Source organism: Phasianus colchicus, chromosome 3 (genome assembly GCF_987193195.1).
Source record: "Phasianus colchicus chromosome 3, bPhaCol1.hap1.1, whole genome shotgun sequence".
NCBI classification, from domain to species: domain Eukaryota; kingdom Metazoa; phylum Chordata; class Aves; order Galliformes; family Phasianidae; genus Phasianus; species Phasianus colchicus.
Window position 1 is genome coordinate 10,205,135 of NC_143438.1, and position 14,834 is coordinate 10,219,968.

Consider the following 14,834-nt stretch of genomic DNA (forward strand, 5'->3'; position numbering starts at 1 on the left):
TCCAAACTTTGTGCAGTTTTAGCCCAAGAGAAGGATTTACAAAGGGGACTGAGCACAAACTTATCTTTTAAACACATAGGAATTTGGGGGAAAACGGTTCACAGGGCGTTTTAACATATGGGTTCATGGCCCTCTTTATCACACATTCTCTGCTCACTGCTTCAGCTGTCAACCAAAGATGTTAAGTGCAGTTTATTACACAAACCAGATGCAATTATGAGTACAGACAAAATCTGAAGTCAAAGATTAAAGCTACACACACACACTGACTTTCTCAGCCTTAGTCTTCCACTGTTCACACCTGCGGGTCGTTACAAAGCCATTTCTTTTTCAGTCACCAGAGGTCATAAGGGAAATGCAATGTCAGCACATTCTCTGAGCCGTCTCATTCTGAGAGAAACTTTACAGACATCTTATAAGTTATTGTACAAAAACAAACAGTCCTGCCCAGCCCTACTAAACGAGAGCTTCCCCACTCCCTCCACAAATGCGTCACTGAAGGCTTCAAACATCTGCTGTACTTTTTTTTTCCCTCCCCCCCTCCTCCTTCTTAATGTAAATATTCTGAGTTATGGTACACTTAACAAGTGGAGGGAAAGACTGCACCTTGCGCAACTGGGAAATGTAAAGTCCAGCTGATTCACCTCCTTTAATACAGAAAGTCTTACTTTTCCAAACGAGCAGAGAGCCTCAATTTCCCTCCTCATCATCTCGAAAGCCGTTACTGAGCTAAAATTCTTGCTGCAGAAGGCTGACATACCAAAGAACGAACAAGCCTAGGAAGCACATACTTGTATAACCAGCTCCTCGAAAATGTGCAGCTCTGGAAAGTCTCATTTATGTTTCCTGGCATAAATATTTAGAGCAGTCTGCAATTTGAAATCAAATTGTCTGATCACAAGAAATTCAAGCGACGTGCCTTCTGCACCAAAAGGGAACAATTTCAGGATTCAAACACAAACACAACGGAAGCCCAAAAACCAGAGGACTATTCTTTTCAAGTCAGGCTACAGGGAGACTGTTCTGATGCTAACAAATGACAGTGGCTACAGCAAGAGTTTTCACCTTGTTCACCTTCAGCAGTTGAGCAAAGTGTTCTGTAAGACCAATGCTACTCCCCACCACCAGCCCTGGGTGCAGGCAACAGAAGGAGGCCCAGCACACCTCTTCTCCTTACCAAGGAATGGGAAATGCATCCCAGAGCCCAGGGGTGCTTGCCTGGAGCAGCAAGCAAGCACTTCCCATAGCATTCTTTTCTAGCACCATGGAAGTAGGATCAAGGTTCAGTTGGAAGGAAACTGCTGCATATTCCTTTGTTACTTCTTTACTTACAGACAACTCATCGCAACTGAGTATTTTTAAATGCTTACAACGCACTCGGAAAGATGAGTTTGCTAGATATAAAAGGAGATGTGCACTAAAGCAGCACACAACTACAAAGTCTGGGAGACTGATATATAGAAATTTTGAAAATACAGATGCAAGTGAAAACTTGTAAAGTTTTAGAGCAAGAAAAAAAATTGAGAAAATGTGACACCATAAGCCTGTCTGTTCCCTTTTGTAACAGATAATTCAGGGTGTCAGCGACCATAAAACTGTGAGGAGGCTCTGATAAATAAGCTCTTCTAGCCTACCCAGATTTTGTTATCTACCTGCTCTTTTCTAAAGGTGACATCCTGAAAGTAGCTATTACATTGTTGTTTGTGTGGGCAAGTTCACTGCCTACACAGGACATTAAAACAGCTCAGCTACATACGCATCCACTGCAAACCAACATCTATTCTAAGCTGCAAGGGTGATATAGGTTGGCAAAGATATCTAAGTTCTATTCTTCTAAATGCTCACAAGAAAATGTCTCTCACAAAATGTAGTTGTTTCAGAGTCCAAAAAAATTGACTCAGTTACACCCCAAAGCCAAATGCCTGCCTTAATAGAAATGTTTGAAAGAACAACTGTGGAAATCTTACTTTTTGTTTCTCTTTTCACAGCTACAATTACATCTTTTTTTCCCCAAACCCTCTAAACACACTGGAGCTCGTGCTTCAGCTAATGCCCAGTCCTGTAGCATTTCACACACTTTGCTCAATTAACAATCAGCAAGATACAGGATGCAAAGTTAAGACAATTATCTATCAGCATTGTTTCCACTTCACTTTTACCCCTCAAATCTAACTTGCTGCTAAGGTATATTCAAGCCCCATTCTGTGGCTGCTTTTTAGTTTGTATTAATTATTTTTTTAACCTTTATTTTACTCTTCAATAATTTCTTCAAGCTTCATCATGATTCTAACTGCAATGATAAGATTTCCAGTCCATACAAAACAAACAATTTGTTCTGTTCTACCATCAAGTGAACAGAATTATGTTGTTTCCTCCATCTTTTTTTTTTTTTTTTCTTCTTTAAATCAACAGTCATCCTTGCAGATGTATCTCTGCAATCCTTTTACCTGGAACACCATTTCTTTATCCACCTTTCTAATTTAGCTCCCTCTGAAAGCACCTATTTTTGCTACTGTCTGCATCCAGCAGGCTCGCTCTGCATTATTCCTTTTTCCTAATATTTAGCACGTGCTACACAATAATCTATATGCAGAAATAATCAGGGTTGACAGTTACAACTGTATTTCAGTGTGCTTGTGTTTTGATTTTTTTTTTTTTTACTTCAACTTTAGTCACACTTTGTCCATTCTGCATGACAGTTGAATGTCAAGTTTTAGGAGCAGGTATTTTTTGTTCTTCGTATTTTCTTGTGTTTTTAATTAATGTGTTAACTAGGAAAAGTTCAGTTTCCTCTTGGTTTACCAGTATACTGAAATTCTTAGTCACTCCATTAGCAACTTCCATTGCTTCTCAGTTTTGAAATTTGCTAAAAGAAGGAGGCTTTGCAGGGAAAAGCAAATAGCCCAGACGTAAGGAACAGATCTAATGTTATCCTGATAAAAATATATACTCATCTTTCAGCAATTTAAGACTCTCAAAAAGCCTGCTTATACATGGCAAATACACATTTCCAGCATAGTTTCACAATGAGTTCAAGTTGCAATTCAATGCACTGAAAGGAATAAGGTTAAAAAAAAACAACACAACAATTCAGTAATCCTACCTGCTCTGCTTCAGGCACTTTTTTTTTTTTTTGCCATTCCCCACTCTTAGACCAGCACAAACACTTGTAAGCCCAAGTAACATGGAACAAGGAGGGTTTTAGCTACACCTGCCTTTGTGCTGTCTCTCTGTGGACACAATCCTGCAGGCAGTGGGGTGTATGGGATGGTGGGGGGCTGATCCAGCTTAAAAAAAAAAAAATCACTCCCTGCCCTCGATCTTAGCAGAATTAAAGCAACCTCAGTACCACTTGGGAAGCTATGACCTTAATGATGTTCCTTCTAAAGGCTCTCCCTGCACCCAGGGGCTTTCTCAGGGACGTTATGCCAAGCACATGAAGCAGGCTATTACAGAAAATGGTACAAACATTTAAAACCCGTAAGCCTTATTCTCTTCAAAGGCCCCAGCAGCTCTTAACACCAGCACCATTCATCAAAAAGCTCACTCAGAGGACAGGTTTCCTCCTCCATCCCTAATTCTGTTCCATGAGGGCACAGCCTGCGTGCTGAATGCCTGCCCTGCCTCACAGGGTCCCAGCACAGCACTGACTCAGATGGGAAGCGCTGTGGTTAAATACGATGGAATTTCTTGGGGTTTTTCTATTTTTTTTGTTGTTGTTATTCTTTTTTCTTTTTCAACTTTGCTTTGTTTTGACAGCTAGGAAGTAACATTTAAGAATATATTTGAAATGTTAAGATGGTGAAGCAAAGCACTGAAGTTAGAGAGTGACAAAAGTAAGGTTGCTTACCAAAGGAAGCCAGCTTGGCTCCAGGCCTTGCTTGCAGCACACCCCACACACAAGACTAGACTGGCAGTTTCTCCATCTTTTCCGCTATTTAGGCACTTGCAATACGAACAACCTTATCCTCTAGGCCCTCAGAAACCAATGTGGTATCTCCAATTTACAGGCAGGAAACAGAGATTAAAGGATGTACCAAAAGCGTTGGCTAATCTTGGGTCTTCAACTTGAGTCACCTAGGTCCCAATTGAATTAATTAATTTTTTAGGGTGTCCAGCATGACCACGGCTACAATTTGAACACAAAACACAAACCACAGTTACAGAAACTGAGAATTTGTGCCGTGGCACCTCAGCTTCAGCAAAACACAGAACACAGTTAGCAGCTGGCTGCAGAAGCCTGGTTTAACAGAATCACTCAACCTCACACAAGAAGCTTGGAGGCTGAGGCAAGAACAAAATGCAGCTCTCTTAAGGCAGTTCAGTCTCATCCTGCCAGTCTTTCTTCTGTTGCAATCCACTCTCAGCAGACATTTGACCATTGCCTGTGGCCAATGACAGAAGGAGCCCAGCCGTCCTGAGCAGTGAACAGGATTAGACCCTGTCAGAAATGCTTACACAGTCAATTTTGGGGATGTATACCAGGAAAAGGCCGGCAAACTATAGCTTTCAATTCAGATTTTCTTACACTGCAGAATATCTTAGTTTTTTAAATATAAAAATATATATATTATTCACATTACAGTGGACTTCAATGGCTGCAGCCAAGAAGCTCTCTTATTAAGATGCAAGCTCACACTCACACTTCAAATACATAAAACAAAACCAAAAACAACACAGAGAGAAATTCTATCACTCCACAACCAGGCTGAGAAACACAAGGCACAGAGAGACTGCTTCCATGGTCTACAGGAGATACGGACTACACGTTGCATTGCAAGCAGGCCTGGCCAGCCAGCTGATACCTACAGAACGAGGCGATTCTTTTATCTTTATGAGGGAGATTTTAGTTCAAAGTGAAATTATTAGAAACAATCTGTTGCTTTTGTGTATCACTTGCTGCCAAATCGATGCATATTTCTAATAGAATCACCAAGACAAAGCTCTGACTTCTTGTTCCACCTGTGTCACACATGCTCCAGAAATTTCAGCAAGATACATGTTTGAGCTGCCCTAACATGGTACATTATTTTTATATCAGAAACAGTACTATGAGCTGAAAATCAAGTGTTACACCTGCAGATTTCTTTTACACAGACCAAGCACAAGTTACAGATGTGAATCCCATAAAATCTGTGTTTTTCTTCATTTTTTTTTTAAATGCAAATCACGAGTTACAGCACAGCACAATGATCAATTCCCAAGTCTTACAGACTGCATGACTAAGCACTGATACAAAATATTAACCCATCAGCTTCCAATGTCAACAGGCTTATTTCAATATTGAAAGCATGTTATAATTTTCAACCAACTCTACGTGCCCTTGCTAAATTCCTCTTCAGACATGGCAGACACCTCACTCTCCTGGCAATCAGACACAGAATGTAGCCGACTTCCCAGCAACTTTAGGCACACTTTTCATTTTACAACAAAGCTATCAAGTTATTGAACAAACACAAGTTCCTTAACAAACACAAAGCGTTAAAAAGATTTAGACACAGTTCTTGAAGTTTATGGGCCCATCCACCATTTGTGTCAAATGGAAATAATCGACAGAGAAGGAAAAACTGAAACAGCAGAATTTGTATTTCAAAAAAAAAAAAAAAAGCTTATTCAGGAAAAAGAACGAGTTCAAAATATTTGCAACAATTTTATATCAGTGCATCACAATTCTGCTAAACAGCACACAAAGAATAAATAACTTCTCAGTTTAATCTCTGCAATTGGATACACCAAAGCAAACAAAAACATGAGCTGTTTTTCCTCCTATATCCTCACAACCATCTGACAACAAACCAAGCTCACTCTGTACTGTTAAAAGCGTGATTCTCTAATGTAGCTGTACCTCCGGGAATACATTTCTGCTTCTGTGAAATGTTTGCTACATCCATGTACCCACTGGTCACGTAAATACATATTGTGACTGCACGCAAAGCACTCTTCTACCAGCTGCCTAGAACATGACACAACCAAAAAGGTTAATTCTAAGAAAGACAACGCTCTGGATGTCTTGTAAGCAGTAAGGACTGCAACGATCCCACTGTTTCCAGCCCACCTCCTGAGCAAGACGGATGTTTTCCTCTTTGACAGCACACTCATTTTCTGGAGGATGACAACACTTTCGTTAGCAACACGATATATGGCTGAAACATCCGAGGGGCTAAGACAGCATCAGGAATGTCTGCCTATGAAATCCATTCTGGTTGTGTGGCTGACAGGTAACTCATATCTGGTTAGCGTTTTGGTTTTTTTTTTTCCCCCCCCTCCTCTTTTTTCATCTTAAGCCTGATACCACGCACGATTCCTCACCAAAGCAGTCCCCTGCTGATGCTAATGCTTTTAAACCTAAGGACCTATTTGCATTGAGAAGCAGGGAAGACTGACGTGACAAAACAAAATAATGAAACAAGCATAGCATAGCTGATGCCTCACTGACATAAGGCATCAGATATAACATGCTCGTTCAGCTGCAGTCGAGCATTAAAACCATGTCACTAGCACATAATCATGAAAACAAACGGCTGACTTATTCTGTTGGTTTTATACACGCATATACAGATAAATAAATTTTATTTGCAAAATAATGCTTCCCATATCCTGCCCTCTTGACACAGGTTCTTTCCTGCCGTAAAAAACAGGTTAGTATGGCACTATATATTGACTCATCTATAAACAGAAGGTGGAAACCAAGACAGAGGAAGAGGGTACAGGACCTCATTACACTCCAAAACAAAAATCAAACACACTCAATAAATAAGTAAGCAAATCTGATCTTTACAGAGGCCATCCATGCTATTAAAGAATACAAAATAAGTAAAATAAAGCCATGTCAAAAAAAAGAAGAGTCTTCTTGCCAAAACCTTAAATTTAGCTCTATCCATTAAACAATGCAATTTCATTTTCTTCAGACAAAAACATTACTTACAGTAAACAAAGGCAACATTAAAACCTTCAGAACTTATTTCTATGCTGCAGAAACACAGAAAAATTAACTTTTTTTTTGGGGGGGGGAGGGGGAAGGGAGGAAGGAGGAGGAGGTGGTGAAGTTATGGGTTTGGTTGCTTTGGTTTTCTTTTGCTTCAGAATTTGTATACATATTTTAGGTTCTTGGACTTGGTTGTTTATTCTTCAGGCTGACTTGGAAAGCAAGTGCAAACCCAGCAACTCACCCAATGCACAACAGAGCAGCCAAGGGTTGTTAGACAGTGCTCTCTTGGAAAAGTTAAACATTGATGGATCCCAGACAAGCCCAGGTAAAGCCACTGGCCATTCAATCACTATGGGGCAACCAGAGGGGTTGAGACAAGGAAGGAAGAAGCCAGGTGGGGGCATGGGGCATTCTTAGCACATAGAGCAGGAGGTAATAATTAAGTTCAGACAATGTAAACATGCCTTTTATCCTCAGAACAAAAACCACTTCATATTGCATCTTTATTTCATCTTAGATCACAGCCACGTGTTCTTTTTTTTACAGATCTTGTTATTATCTGTACCAATAGCCATAAATTAAACACCACAGACATAGAACATGTTTGGTTGGTTTGTTTTTTTTTTACTTTTAATTGTTATAACTCTCAATTTGAGGCTGGTCCAACCTCCCATACACAAGAATAAGCTGTGGGAGAAGAGAAATACAAAATCTTGCAGCCTCTTTCAATTCCATCAAAAACTGATGTTTTCAGCAAGCATCTTCTGATACATTCTCAGAAACAAGTAAAATAAACTGAAATCCAGCTTTCCTCATTATCTAGACTAAAAATGGAAATAGGGCATAACTAATGAGAAGTAAACTGATTCTTCAAATCACTTCACCTCTAATAACCCATTTAGTAGCAATACATGCTCACAACGTGGTGAAGTCTGCAGAATCTGGGTAGTTTCAACAACCATTTCTATCTGTTAATAAAAGGTTTTGTTGTCCTCTCAAATCATGGGCTCATTCCCTAACTCTATTTCTTTTCCCAATGTTTAACCCATCTTGATTTATTTGAAACCCCTATTTGTTATGGAGAAATATAAATTGATGAAAACTTCTATAATAGGGGCAATAAAAGCTAAGTGACTGGGGAAATTACACAAGGAAAAAAAAAGTAATTATTTTCTTACACAATTAAGAATTTAATTAGATTATTTATTTTAAGCATTTACTGAAGTGAACAAAAAGCTAGAAAGAACTTCACATCAGATTCCACTCCTTTTCAGTTTGAAGCAATACAAGAGTAGATAACAGAACACTAAAATCAGATCACCTTTCTATTTGACTGGAAAACATAGCATCAGCTGTATCAGCAAGCTGGTAAGCAGCAATATTAAAAACTGAGACCTAATTTATTGCTCAGAAGGGGAAGCAGCATCAGCAAACATCAGGCACTGCTGAGCTGCCCACTGTTGCTTTTCCTCTCACAGGATCTGTGATGGAAGTTGATCCATCATGCTGAACAACACTACTCGGCACTTCCTGAATGAAGACACTGCTAAAATGTCTTCTACAGCAGAGCTGCCACGTGGTAGCAGTGACACAGGTCACAAATGCAGTGCCTTTGGTACAGCTGCATACACCAGTGCTTAAAAGCCTCTCAACTGTGTGTGAAACATATGCTTACATTTGCTGGGTGTTGCTGTTTAAAAAACAACAACAACAACAAAAAAAACCCAACCACCCATCAAAACAAGATGTAGCACAGAAACAAATGCCCTAAAACTTCACGTTGATATTTGTGGTTTGTCGTTGCATTTATTTTCTAAAGGGATGTTTCCCTACTGCAGCTGTGAAACTCACCTTAAAAGGGCTGATCACAGCCACACGTGAGGGTGCAGGTGGAAGCCTGTCTCCTGACTGCTGCTGATCAGAGCAGCAGTGGAAGAGCGCTTACCTTCTGCACACGCATCTGCTCTTCAACTAAGCTGTGTTTTTCCCCCTTATTTAATTCCTCCAGAGCCACTTTGACCAAGACGGCAACAAACAATCGCATGATCAGACTGCTGGTGTTCATCTGCCACCCCATGCAGTGTCCTGGGATACTATTCAAGGAGTTGCCCAGTTTATGGGGAGGTCACTCACACGCCTGCTCCTCTCTGAGCTCAGCTGTGTGTAAGGGAGTGCAGCAAGGAGACCAAGGTCAAACTCAGAGATTCCTGAGGCAGCACAGTGACAGAGGTGATAAATAGCGTGGGGGCATGCCTGGGAGAAGAGCCCGATCCCCCCCAGCAGCAAGGCACACTGATTACTATTAAGAAAAACAACCCCTGGCTGACAGCTCTCACACTGCCCCTACATTACACGCTCACTTCCTGGTATATTTCAACTGTAAATTCTTTAGTAAGGAAACAGCGTGTTTTCCAAGCTCAAGCTGGCTACTGCTTTAAGCATAACGAGAGTGCTGTCATGCACACTGCAAGAATAAGAACAGATTCTGCTTATTTCTCTCAAAATTTGAGAAGCCTCCCGGGTTACTCCTAGAATTGCCGGCAAACAGCGTTTGGATCAAAACAACCTCCTCAAGCACGTATTCCTTCAACCTCCCATAAGCACACCCAAGTTCCCCAAAAAGCCCTTTTTCCTCAGCTGACAGCAACATACCTCTGAGATTTCTGGGATGTATCTGCTTCGTCCGAGGCATTTTCCTCTAATCTCGTACACTGCTTTCTCCTCCCAGAAATGAAAAGTACAGCAAGCAGAGAGGTGGCAGCTCCATAAACTTGTCAGAGGGGTCAGTTAATCCATAGGCTAATTAAAAAAAAAAAAAGGTTAAGAGAGATGTGAATTAATAAGGAAAAAAAAAAAGAACTCTACCTGCCTAAATCAGCTATGGAAAAGAGTGAGGAGCACAAAACATTTCTGCACCTACCTTTCTATGGAATAGTGTGTTCAAATACAATAAGAAAATTAAAGAAGGGGGACACTGCTTTTGGGATTCCTCAAGAGGCATGAGAAAACCAAGATCCTTTTTTTATTTTCCACATTCATCAGCTGTTTCCTAGCCTGAAAACGACTTCCAACAACTTGTGCCCCACACAAATAAATCCAGAAAACTAAACTAAACTTGACATCGGGCTTCAAGATAAGAGATGTTCATCTGCAGGGGGAAAGGCAGAACCAGCACACACAGGGAAACCCACAGTTCTGGAGTGCAGGTCTGGAGGAACTCCTAGGGAAGCACTATGCATGCAGCAGGGAACAGAACGCACACAGCACTTTCTCCCTTTTCCAGCGATATGCTGTTATACTTTCAGCTTGCTTCATTACCTGAAATCCCTTACAGACCTATGGCAAAGTACTTACAGAACTTATAGAGAGTATAAGTGGAGCTGTTGCACTGTTCCAGCTCAACAGAACGAAATGCCACTTATTTTTATAGTCATACTACCTCGAGTTGAGACATTTTCTTAGTTAGCAGCAGGAAGAATTTACTCGGATTTATATAAACTTCAACACAGCTCTTAACACAGGCACAATGACTGCTGATAGGAGAGAGCGTGTCGGGTTTTTCACGTTTTCAAGCCGGACAACGACGTTTCGTTAAAAACCGAATTCAGAACACCTTCAAGCACTCCACTCGCACCCCCCCAGCTCAGAGAAACATTAATGTTTAACGCTGCTTTTGTCTGTGGCTGCAGCCACGGACCCAACGAGGGGCAGGCACGGACACAAAGGGAGCAACAAGAAGGATCTGAGGGATCGGGGACGGAACACCGAGCGGGGGGCTGCTTTGTGCGAAGGACGGGGGAGGTGGTGGTGGGGAAAGGGGGGGGAAGGGGGAGGCCGGGCGGCACCGCGGTACGGAGGGAGGGAAGGGAAAGGAGGAGGGAGGGGGGGAAAAAAAAACATGAATGAATGCGGAGGGCGGAGCCTGGGAAAACCCCTCCGCAACGCCGCGCCGAACAGCGAACAAAGCGCTGCGCGTGTACGCGTCGGGGGGGGAGGTTAAGGGGGGTAACGGACGGTGGCGGGGACGGAGGGGGATGGGGGGAGGGGGGGTCAACGCAAGGGAGAAGAAAAATAAGAACAAAATATTGAAAGAAAAAAAAATGAAAAATTAATGTAAGAAATTAAGATCAGGTTTAGAGAAGCACTCGGTCCCTGCAGATAGGAAAGAGAAGCGCCCGCCCGCCCGTCCGTCCCCCCCCCCGCACTCTCCCCCGACCCACTACAAACCTGGCGGAGGTGCCGTGGCGGCGGCGGCCGATGGCGGCGCGCGGGGGGGCGGGCGGGCGGCAGCCTCCTTCCCCTGACAGCCTCCAACACAAACATGACCCAGCGCCGCCACCGCCGCCTCGCGCGGCCCCGGCCCTCCTCTTCTCTTCTCCTCTCCTCTCCTCCCCGCGCCGTGCCAAACCCCCCCCCCCGCCGCTCCCGGGCCGGCTCAGGCTCCGCCCCCCCGGCGCCGAGGGGCGGGGCGTGGCCGGGGGCGGGGCGGGAGGCCCCCGCCGGGCTCCCCTCGGGGAGAGCCGCGCCGTGACCGGGGCAGGGCGGGGGGGTGGGGCCGAGCGGGGGGAGGGGGCGGGGGGGGGTGTTTTACCGTCCCTCACTTTCTATTGCAGGAAGCCGGGCCGGAGCAGTGACGTCACCGGGTCTCCCGGCCACGCCCCCACGCCCCGCCGCCGGCCCGAGCGGGAGGGGGTGGGGGAGGGGTCACCGAGGGGGTTTCCGTGCCCCCCTGCGGGCCGTACCCGCGCTCCCTCTCCCTTAGCCCCGCTCCGCCGCCGCCGGGCGCTGTGCGCGTCGCGCTCCCCCCTGCCGCCGCCCGGCCCCCGGGGCACCGGCACGGCCACGCACACGCAGCGCCGCGGCTTGACGCGGAGATCCCGGAGGTTCCTCCCTCTCTTCCTTCCTCCCTCCCTCCCTCCGTCCGTCCGTCCCTCCCCGCCCGGGCTTCCCCGCGGCCCCGCCGGGGGAACTCACCGCCGCGCCGCGCATCCTGCGGCCGGGAACTTTTCATGCCGGGCGGCAGCCGGCGGCGGCAGCGAGCCCCTCCGCCGCTGGAAGTGGGCGGGGGAGGAAATACGAGGAGGAGGCGCGTCGAGCTCGCCGCCGCGGCGCCCCTTTTTTGGCCCGGGCCGCGGGGAGGTGGGAGGGGGCCGGGGGCTGCGCTGCGCCCATCAGCTGTGCGGGGCGGGCAGCTCGGGCTGGGAGGGGCTCCGGGCGCCGCGGTTGGTGGGGGGGAGATCCTCGGGGTCTGTCCTGGGGTTCGTGCTTTGCCCGGGTTGGGGGCCAGCGATCACCGTCTGCAGAGGTGTTGAGTTTTGCAGAGGTCCCTTTATCTAACGGCGTTTAATCGCACGAAGCTTTTGTGAGCGAGACGGGAGAAAGCGAGGTGGGAAGGTGCGGAGCAGCGGGCTGCAGAGCTGCGTGCAGGCGTGAGACCGGCCCTCGGCCACAGCCTCGGCCATCTTCCCTCTTGAGCTCGCTTAATCCCTACGTTGAAAACGCTCAGGGCTGACGAGGCGCCTCGGTGGGCTCCCTGCCTCCTGCCCGGGAGCAGCGCTCCTTCCGCAGAAGACAAAAGCCCAGGGGGACAGCGCGCCTTCAAACCACCTGGAGGTGGTGTGCATCACCATTGCTAATGAGAGATTGATGGGAGGATCAGACCCTCAGGGAGCACCCCTAGGAAGAACATTCCCCTGCTTCTTGTCAGACGAGATGAACTCCCCGGTAAGGGGCTTTGTTCGTCTCCCTCTGGCTTTCAGATTTAGGGCTGCTGCTAAAGAACAGAGTTGCCACCAGGCTGATCATATTAACGTGAATATGATCCAGCAGGTGCTGTTGGCTTAAACTAGCCCTCCAGATCTGACCGGTTGCTAACCTGAGATCAAGTGACCTCTGAAATTATCTCCAGACTTTGACTTGTCCTGTTCAGCTGTCCTATTGAATCTGTCCCACTGGCCTTTGCAGCACGCTGCATTCTTCCCTTCCTACCCACTCCCTGAAAGCTTTAGGTTGTTGTTGCCTTGCCTTAATAAGGGAGGAAGCACCAAATGCTGCCCTTCCTCATACAGTGCCTGAGAACAGGGACATAGTGCAGCTGCTGCTGGTGGTGAAGGAAGTCCCCCGGCCACATTCTCTTTGTGAGGTCCCGAGCAAGTTCAAAGCAGTGCTCCCATCTGCAAGATGGAATGGTGGACAACAGCAACCCCACTGGAGCCAGCAGGAAAGTGTTTTACTGAAAGAAGTCACCCAGCAATGTGAAAACCCAGTCCTCTCAGCACACCATTATGTACAGGAGAGTGATAGGTGCCTTTCCTCTGCAAACAAGCACTACTGTCTTAGAATAACAACTTAGCGAGGTGGCAAAGAGAAGACGGGTCCTTGATAGGGGAGAGGAGACAAAGAGGACAATGGGGTGATAGTCCTGTGTGGGGCCAGGAGTTGAAGTCCACAATCCTTATTTATGAGTCCCTTCCAACTTGGGCTGTTCTGTGATTCTGTATCAGATGGTGCCAGCTGATACACGCTTCAATATGTACAACTTCCATCTGGAAGGCAGTTTGGGTCAAAGAACACAATGCAAAGCCAAGAGTCTGGCCCCATGAGATTGTTCCCACCATGAGCTGAAGAAGCATCCGGAGAGGTTCCTCAGCCTGCACACCTCACATGGGCAGAGGTAGGGGCCAAAGAATGGGTCCAGCTCATCTCCAAGGTGGTAGAAATTACAGTCCTGAGGGCAGCTTCGAGAAGGCAGCCAGACAGGCTGTGTGTTCCCTGCCCGTGTCCTCTGGGCACACCAGACCGCTTCATCCTCTTCTGTCTGTTTTTCCATCATACAAAGGAAATGCATACCCACTCAGTACAGAACTTTGGGGAAAGTGCTATGTATGCTTGCTTGTAGGAGGCAAAGAGTAATATCCTCCAACCTGCAAAGGAGGGATGTTTTTTAAAAAGTTTTCAGCAACATCTGAAATGCCACATTGATGTGCACATTGAGAATATCTTCCGTAGCAGAATTTAGACACTTTTAAGAGTTTCACCTACAAGATTCCTTTTAAATTACTCTGTGTGTATCCGAATGGGGGAGATTAAGGCTTTTTTCCTGCTAAAACTCCGCTGCATTTTCAGGAGGACACCTATTTTTAAACATCCTCTAGATTTACACTTGAAACCCCTACGCTCAGAAACCGGTATTCTATAATGGCTCATAGGTATTTTATGTGTAAGTATATACACACGCACACATTAGGCTCTCAGGAAACCATGATACATTAGGTACTCTTAAATAATTCATTGTTAAGCACCCCATGATAAATCTCTCATTGAACAGCGTGTGATTTCGCTGGAATTCTCGGTATATATTGAATGTGAAGCACTGTGGTAAATTTAACTGCACTGAGCATCAAATGTAAAAATGTTATATTGTACATTACATCCTGGCACACAACAGAGAATCTTTATTATTAAGGCTTCGGGGAATTTTTTTGAGGTAACTTCTGAAGTTCTGAAAAGGAAGGAGGGGGAAAAAAAAAAAGACCGAGCACCATTTCTCTGTAAAAGTTGAAATTTTCTCAGAGAGGGGAAATTCTGTAAGTAGTCTGTACTGAATTAACATAGAGGCTCTGTCAAGGAAATTGCTATCTAATAGCTTGCGCTCTGGGGCTCCTCATTCAGTGCCATTCAACTGGAAGGATCTTGGCTTACCTGGTGCCAGCTGCTGCTCAGAGCACTTCCAGGGCTCACCGCACTTGCAGCCAGGCCAGAGTGTTAGGGCTGCATCTGCTCCCACTTTCCTCCAGCAGTAGCTGTCACCCCGTATGCTCACATCCCTCCCCTGTCAGCAGCATCCAGGTGCTCTGCTGGAGGCAGGCAAGGACCTGGCAGCGCCTGCTGCCCTGAGCACCAGCTT

The 14,834-nt window shown here is 45.6% G+C and overlaps 1 protein-coding gene across 2 annotated transcripts in view; it reads right to left on the bottom strand.

The window, feature by feature from the left end:
- The window catches only part of HIVEP1 (HIVEP zinc finger 1), a 116,714-nt gene extending 104,724 nt beyond the window's left edge, over positions 1-11,990 (bottom strand). Inside the window, exons 1-2 of one of the 2 annotated variants that reach the window (XM_031589365.2) lie at positions 11,903-11,990; positions 9,581-9,727 (exon numbers count right to left, since the gene is read on the bottom strand). In XM_031589365.2, the coding sequence (XP_031445225.2) occupies positions 9,581-9,620 (40 nt within the window). In that variant the 5' untranslated portion in view covers positions 9,621-9,727; positions 11,903-11,990. Of the gene's footprint in view, positions 1-9,580; positions 9,728-11,155; positions 11,337-11,902 lie in introns of those variants that run through there. The other variant, XM_031589366.2, reaches the window with a different exon arrangement.
- Positions 11,991-14,834: the final 2,844 nt, after the last annotated feature.